The sequence below is a fragment of the Elephantulus edwardii genome, unplaced genomic scaffold (genome assembly GCF_000299155.1).
Source record: "Elephantulus edwardii isolate Elephantulus edwardi_28Jun2011 unplaced genomic scaffold, EleEdw1.0 scaffold00161, whole genome shotgun sequence".
NCBI classification, from domain to species: Eukaryota; Metazoa; Chordata; class Mammalia; order Macroscelidea; family Macroscelididae; genus Elephantulus; species Elephantulus edwardii.
The window spans coordinates 2,339,316-2,347,699 of record NW_006399911.1 but is presented as its reverse complement, the minus strand read 5'-3'; the positions used below and the strand labels follow the sequence as shown (position 1 = coordinate 2,347,699).

At 46.5% G+C, this 8,384-nt stretch overlaps 1 protein-coding gene across 1 annotated transcript in view; it reads right to left on the bottom strand.

The window, feature by feature from the left end:
- Positions 1–2: 2 nt before the first annotated feature.
- Positions 3–8,384, bottom strand: part of LOC102876108 — a 25,012-nt gene continuing 16,630 nt past the window's right edge. Inside the window, exon 12 of the mRNA XM_006895191.1 lies at positions 3–248. Within this exon, the coding sequence (XP_006895253.1) occupies positions 3–248 (246 nt within the window). The remainder of the gene's footprint in view (positions 249–8,384) is intronic.

The window sequence follows — 8,384 nt, the reverse complement described above, 5'->3', positions numbered from 1 at the left end:
ACCTAGGACTCTGCGGCCGCGTCCCGCAGAGCGGACGCCGCGACCTGCCCGCCACTCGCGCGCGCGGCGAGGAACCCAGCGCCCTGGCGCCCCCTGCGGGACCTGCGGCCGAGTAAGGGGAGCGAGGAGCCTGCAGGGGGCGCGGCTCGGGGCGACATCGGGGGGCGGTGCTGTTTCTCCCCTTCCTTCCGTCTCCCTGGGTAGAGGTTCTCCTGGTGCCCGGGCCCCTCCTTCCTTCGTCCTCCTCCCTGCCCGTGGCCCTTACACCCAGGTCGCCTCCGGGGGCAATTGTGTCCACTCTAGGTCGTGTCCTCCTCAAACCCCTCACCTTTCCCTGCAGCTGTCCCCTTCCTCCACATCCTCTCTTTGCCTTTCCGGCCCTCTTTCTTACCCCCCCTTGGTCTCCCTCTGGCGCGTTCTTTCCCCTTTCTCACTCCCTCGCCCCGTCTGTCTGGCTCTTTATTCCTGCCTCTTGTCTGTCTGTCTCTCCCTGTCTCCCTCGCTCTCCAGCGCGCGAGCTCTCTCTCCTGCCATTAACTTCCCTGATTGGCGCTGGGCTCCGCGCTGCTGATGAGCCCTATTCACTCCCTGGTCTGACACTCTTGCCCTGCCCTGGCTGATTGCTGGGGACTGGCCCTGGAGCGCTGATGAGCTACAAGGGTCAGCGTCGCTAATTATGCGCTAATTGCGAATGACTCTGTTCACCTCCTCTAGTCCCAGACACAAAAGTGATGGCGCCTTTTTTACCCTCTCCCTCCCAGCAGCAGAGGTGACAATCAGGGGGCAAAAAGTCAGGGCAATGGTTTGATCGGAGCCACTGGCAAGAGAGATACTTAAGACAGGTAGGACGGAGCTTCAAGACAGGAGCCAGTGCAGGCCTGATCAGAAAGCCAGTCATCAGATCCCAGCTCAGGTTCACCTGGGAGATCCAGCCTCATTACAAAGAAGGCTTCCCAAGCCAGGTGAGCTTGTGATGGGAGGAGTGTGTAGTTCAGAAGAAGCTATGATCAAAAAGTCCTCCCAAGTCCCAGACAGAAGAGGTCAGGGGGAACACCTCAGTGACACTCGTTCACATTAGGAGTGGACACCACTGAGGTGAGTGGCTGCATCCTGGGAGACTGTCACCAGAGCAGAGCTAAGGAACTTCATGGTGGAGGTTACATTTCCTGCAGCTCTGAGCTATCCTTGGCTCCACAGCAAAATCAGTGAAACTTATGAGTCTGGTGGGAAGACATTGCCATGAAAAAAAAAGGGGGGGGGAGGCAGGTTTTCACTGAAGTCTGGGAATGCCACATCACTATTGAAGCACACTAGGCTACATCCTGCTTAAAGATACTCTTTAGAACAATATTAAATTACCAAGTACCTCAACCTGCTAGTCTGGAAGACAGCATTCTTTAAAAATTGAGAGACAAAGTGTTGGATAAATAACAGAGGCTTATTGACTAAATACAGTATTGAGGGCACTTTGTGCCGCAGTCGCTGAAACTAAAGCTGTGTGAACATCAATCAAATAAGGCATGGAGGAAGAGCTATTTTTTTTTTAAATGTAATTGCATTTTTGTTGTTACTGTTGTTAGGTGACATTGAGTCGAGTATGACCCAATGAACAAAAGATCTGAACCCTGTTCTATCCTGCACCATCCTCACACTTCCTGACACACAAGAGCCCATTGCGTAAGACACCACACCAATCCACCTGGTTGAGGGTCTTCCTCTTCTTCGCAGATCCACCCTTTCCAGCATCAGGTCCTTCTCCAGGGAATAGCCCCTTTTAGCAACACATCCACAGTTAATTTTATTGCCTGCAAAAATGCATTTCAGATTATGACTAGAATGCATATTTGTAGGCAATACAATAATAAAATGCAAAATCTCAAAAGCATGCAGCTCCCTGCTTCTGGTAAAAAGACTTTAAGAAGAATGTAACTGGTAGGACAGAACAGAATGCTCTTGTCAAGGACTTGAGGTTAAAGACCCTTACAGTTTACAGACTGGAAGATATATGTCATCCAGCTTAAGCAAGAGCTTCCTGAGACCCTATGCTCAGGCTGGCTCAGAGGTCACAAGTTTTGTGCCAACAGGTCCCAGTGGCCACCAATAAGGACACTTCCCCAACTTTGTGTTGACCAAATGTGGACACGTTTGTCAGATACTGTGTTCACATCCTTGGTCTGTTTCTGTGCATGCTTTTGCAAGCCAGGGCCATGGAGTGTACTCCAGCACAGCCCTTCATAGGGTGACAACAGTAGCCCATTTCCTTTCCCAGATCCTTTCAGGGAGCATGGAACTGGTAGTTATTAGTATCTCCTCTGCCTAGTCAAAGAACTGGTGTGAGGATAATGAGCCCCACTGGACAAATGAAGTTCACATACCTCCCAATCAGCACCCTCCTGCTGTCCCATCAGTACCAAGGACAGAACCTGTCGCTATCCAATCTAGAGGAGGCTAGCTTCTTTACCCTGCGATGGAGTCCATTCGGCCCTGTAAGACTGAGTCAAGCGGCCTCTCACGGGGCTTCCAAAGCTGTCATATTTTTGAACTGCTGACCTCTAGGTTTGCAGCTGACCGCTTTAACCACGATGCCACTAGAGCAAGGTACCTTCCCAGCTTGCTTTTACGAGGCAGAGCTCTGGGTCAGCCTGAAGCCCCAGGAGGCTCAGGGCGGGCTGGAGTCTTACCTCTTTGTGTAGAGCACAGTTGGGGTTACTCCCCTTTGTACAGAGCACACTTGGGGTTGCTCCCCCCTCACTGGCTCCCTCTCGCTGACCTATGGCACAGAAGCATCGTATTTCCAAACTTCACTGTCACTTTGTGCCTATGGCCCAGATTCCTTCGTCTGGTTCCCCCCATCATAGACTGGAAGTCAACATCTAGAATGGCGAGGAAGAAGGGTGTATGGCCACATCAAAGCCATTGAACCGCTTCATAAATCCATCCCTTTGACTGACCCCGCGGAGGCCCCTGCCGTCCCTGTCCATGGCCGCCCCCTGGTGGTGGGAGCGTGTAACGTCAATTACCAGGAACGCAGTGCGGCATGCTGCAGTGCCCTCTGGTGGGACTGAAGGAAGGCTCAGAGGATCAGGACCAAGTGAATCCCAGGATCAGGGTGCAGACTGTCACTGCGAAAACTGTGGTGCGCAGGGATTGTACAGGCAAGTCTTAAAGTCCTATGTGCATGTACCTAGGAACTTGCATGCTTGCCTGGGGATGCGTGTTTGTGTGCGCCGCCATTTATTTGCGTTTATTTGCTTTAGTAGCTTGGTGGTGGGGAGATCCACACCTCTAGTGCAGGGCGGAGTCCTCATGGAGGCGTGAAATTGGTTTGGAGCAAACACATTACGGAAAGCAATTACCAGGGAGAGGTTCTGTGCCCGCGGGACTATTGGCTAGGAGGATGGGTAGGAAGCTTCCTGACTTGCAAGAGTGTCTCCACATCTCACCCCCCCCCCCAGGGGAGATAATTCAAGTCAGGCAGTAGCCCCTAGTATGGACTATTTCCACCCCAGTCCCCTTAAAGAAGTTTCCTTGAAGATTCTAGATAAGAGCTGATCCTCTTCCAGTTCACCTCCCTAATGAGAGGCAACCTTCACTTGCAGGTCCTCTCAGATCCTTGTGCCACCTTTTTATAGCCTCAGCTTAGCAGCCACTTTTGATTTTTTTTTTATTTGTCCTGCATTATGACCAGCTGTCCACACACTTGTTTCTCAGGCTAGGTTGGAAATTGACGGAGAGCAGGAGCATGTGTAAATTGACAGCTAGGTTCCTTATGAGCAGTGTCTGTAACCTGGGACACTAATGTGGGGCATGGAATGGACATGGCCGGAGAGAGTGAAAGTGTCATTAAGAGTAAGAAGCAGGACTTTCTCAGAAAAGCCTTCCCCTTAACTCTCTTAGAACACTGCCTCAAGTATCTTCTGCATGCCAATGATCCCCCAATTCCATCCTCAAAATCCAGACTCCAATGTTTGAGTGATTGATTCTTAACTCTAGCCTCTCTGTGATGACCAGTCCAGTGGACCAACACCATGGCGTCCAGTTAATGTAGGTCAGAGCAGAACTGCCCTATAGGAGTTTTGCCATCTTCATAGAAGCAGGGTTTCAAACTGTAGACCTTCTAGTTAGCCACTGACTACAGTGCCACTAGGGCTCCTGAGACGATCAGTAGGAATCTCAAATTTAACATACATCAAAAAGAAATTTTAATGCCTCATATCCAGTCTTATCTTCTTCATCATCTTCATAATGAGCCCATCCTCAGCTCAATTGCTGAAGCCAAACTCTAGGGTATTCTTGGATTCTTTTTTTTCTCTCACCCTCTGCATCTACTCCATTACTAAGTCTTATCTATTCTCCAGAGAGGACCTCCGATCTCTCCCAGCACAACCTCATCTCTTGCCTGGACCACTGAAGTGGCCTCCTAACCAGCATCTGACCAGCGTCTCCATACCTCACATCTCAGCTTCTCAGCGGCCAGTCTGTGAGGTGTGCTGTTACCCAAAAGCGGCCTCTGGTGGCTCTGTGGAAGAAGGACGAGCAGGCTCCTCCATGGGATTTTTACAGCTTCCAAACACTCAGCTATGAGTCAGATCCAATTGATGGCAATGACTGAGTGAGGGATGCAGATGCAGACTTTCTGAATGGTTGCCTTGAAACACTTTGCTTTTATGAAAGACCTACTTGTTAAAAGAATTGTTGCTTTTAAGAAAAAGACAAAAAATTCGAACTAGGATTCAACATTTTTTGCAGCAAGCTGTTGAAGAGGCAGTAAGCAAGAGTGCCATCAAGCTCCTTCTGCAGCACCTATACTAAACATTTGTTACTACTGCTTATAGGACATGCATTTATCACATCAGTCCTGCTTTTACTGTGTTGTTGTTTGCCATCATGTCAGAACCAACCCAAAGCTCACCCTCCAGTGGGTTTTCAGAAGCAGTAAATGGCATGGAAGTAGACTGTCCGTCCTTCTTCTGTGGAGCAGCTGGTAGATTTGAACTGCATACCTTTGGGATTGCAGCACAGATTCTTACCACTAGGCCACCAGAGCCTGTTTGGGGGCTCTGGTGGTATAATTCATAGTGGATTGCACTGCCAACCCACAGGCTGCCGGTCTCTAGAGGTTTGAATCCACCAGTGGGAGGAAGATTTGCTTTCTCCTCCTGGTGTGATTCACAGCCCTGGAAACCCTTTGGAGAAAGTCGCTATGAGGGGGAATCATCTTGAGGGTGATGGGAGAGTGGGTTATTTTAGGCATTATGTGTTATTTGGTATGATTTGGTGGGTTAATTTTGTCTTAGTGTGGAAATGTGCATTTTTTTCCAATATAAATTAATGGTAATTCTTCATTTTAAGCCATTTCAGTTTACATAAATTTCCATAGGGATGCCCTACCTCCTGAGAAGATAGCAAGAGAAACCTGGATTTAAAAAACCCATAAAAACCCAACAAAACATTTACCAAAGAAGATATTCAGATGGCCAACAAGCACATGAAGAAATGTTCAAAATCCCTAGCTCTAAGAGAGATGAAATTAAAAAAAACTGTGAGATATCATCTCACCTCAGTCAGAATAGCAAAATTTAACAGAACAGCAAGCAACAAATGCTGGCGAGGTTGTGGAGAAACTGGAACCCTTATTCACTGTTGGTGGAAGTGTAAAACGGTGCAACCACTGTGGAAGATGGCACTTTCTCAAAAAGTTGCAAATAGAGATACTATTTGACCCAGCAATTCTACTACTGGGAATATACTCCAAAGACACCATAACTAACACCCAAGCAGATACATGCACACCCATGTTTATTGCAGCTTTGTTCACAATAACAAGGGGTTGGAAACAACCTAAGTGCCCATCAACAAATGAATGGATAGAGAAGCTGTGGTATATTCACACAATGGAATACTATGCTGCATTGAAAAACAAGAACCTCATGCAATATTATTCAAAATGGGTGACCCTGGAGGACATTATGCTGAGTGAAATATCTCAGTCACAAAAGGACAAATACTGCATGGTGCCAGTGTTTTAAAACAGGACTGACCTTGGGGTCAGGGAGAGACTGAGAAAGATGGGTTCAAGAATGTATACTGCATTGAAACAGATGAGGGAGAAAACTGTTTAAAAGGGATATGTGATTAGTTATTTTTGTCATGACGGGAGTCCAGAGCGAAGGCTGCATAGTGGAGTGGGCCTGGGGGGGGGATTGTAAAACAATGAAAGAATTTTACTTTTCTAAGAGGGGAGTGTGCTGGGGGGGGAGGGTTGGGAAGGGAGAAAAGTGCAACAGTGAATGAATGGAAATCCAAAGGCTCTGTAAATTTTCATTGAAATTAATAATAAAAATGTTTTTTAAAAATAAAATCTGTTTTAACCATTTTTACATGTATTGTTCAGGGACATTAATTATTTTCATTATGTTGTGCTACTCCAGTGTTAAGCTTAAAAATTGCCTTTTCTGGCCATTATGTTAGCCTCCTCTGTTCTCTAGCTACTTTAACTGTAGACACATTGTCTTGCCAATCATCAACAGCTGTGAGACTAGAATGAGAGACAGAGGAGAGAGAGGAGGAGCGGAGAGGAGCGGAGAGGAGAGGAGAGGAGAAAAGAAAACGTGCTTCCTACACTGAGCAGCAAGAATTGAGGGAGAGACTGGAGCAAGATCCTAGTGGCTACCCTAATGAGGGTGGTATAGAGACTGTGGTACTGCTGTGAGAAACTGTGGCAAGATCTAACCAGAGGAGCCCTGAGATAAAGGCCCCAGTTAAATGTTTTGCTGTTCTTGCCCGATGATGGAAGGAAAATCTGACTGCTGAACTGAAACCGTAGCCTGGACTAATTGAGGAGTTGTGTGCCATGGGACTACTGGACTTAAACCTGGAGTTGCATTGGGTTATATTCTTTACCTACTCCACTCTTTCTTACTTCCCTAATAAACCCCACTCTCAATACCACAGTTTGTGACTCAGTAATGAATTAAAGAACCTCTTACTGCTGGTATGGCTCTAGAGGCACCATGGGGCTAGGCTACAGACACTTTATCTGCTTTCTGCTCTGGGGCAGTGAGAGGCTGTGCTATTCTCATTCCCTCTGGTCCTTTCAGAGAGAAGCTCATAGCTCTGTGCCCTCATCTCCCATTTTCTGCTCTCTGGACAGCTACTATAACCATTATCCATTTCCAGACGGTTTGAAACCCTCTAAACAGAAACTTGCTGCCCTTTTTCAGTAACTTCCCATCACCCGCTCCCCTGTGCCCTGTCATTGTTGCTGTTAGGTGCCATCAAGTGGACTCTGACTCACAGCAATGCTGTGAACACTAGATCTGAACCTGGTACCATCCTGCATCATCCTCATGATTTCAGCCAAGTTCAAGTCCATTGTTACAATCACTGTGTCAACCTATCCTACAAAGCACCTTCCTCTCTTTCACTAACCCTCCACCTTTCCCAGCGTGATGTCTTTTTCTATGGACTGTCCCCTCTTGACAACATGCCCTAAGTATGTGAGATGAAGTTTCCCCATCCTTGCTTCCAAGGAGCACCCTGGCTGCATTTCCTCCAAGACAGATTTGTTTGTTCTTTTGGCATTCCAGGGGCTATTCAGTAATCTCCTCCAGTACTACAACTTCAAATGCATCAATTCTTATTTGGTTTTATTAATTGTCCAAACTTTAGATGCATAGAAAAGAATTTAAATACCATGACTTGGATCTTTAGTACTTTTAAACTAAGCAACTATGCCCTAGCCATGACTATTTTACTTCTGTTAATTTTTGTCTCTGCATTTTCCCATTCTAGATATTTCATAACAGTGAGATTATACAGTGAAAAGATATAATTTAAAGTCTTAATCAGTCCATGTCACTCCCTACTTGGAGCAACCCCTGATTGCATCCAGTCCAGGTTGCCTCTGCCTGGCTGTGCTTCTCCACGAGCACGTCCCTTGTCCTTCAGATCACCACTCCAGAGAGGAGGCTTCTTGTAATCCAGTCTAAAATAGTCCTACTCGCTCTCTGTGCTAGCACACCTTTTTTTAAAAAAATATTTGTGATTTGAATGAAAGCGTACAAAACATAATTCTTTTTTCCAGTCAGTCATTCCTACACAGTTTGTTCCACAACATCAGTTACAATACACTCAATATCTGATCATTCATTCCATATTCTTTCCCTTCACCATCTTGAGTTTATTATCTATTAATTTTCTACTCCCTCCCCCTCCTTGGTCACCATACTAGATTGATTATCTCTGTATATAAACATTTCTCTTGCTTTTTATTACCAATGGTCTTATACAATATTTGACCATTTGTTACTGACTCCTTTAACTCAACTTTAACTCAACAAGATGTCCTATAGATTGTTTTATGTAATGTAATGTTTCATGAG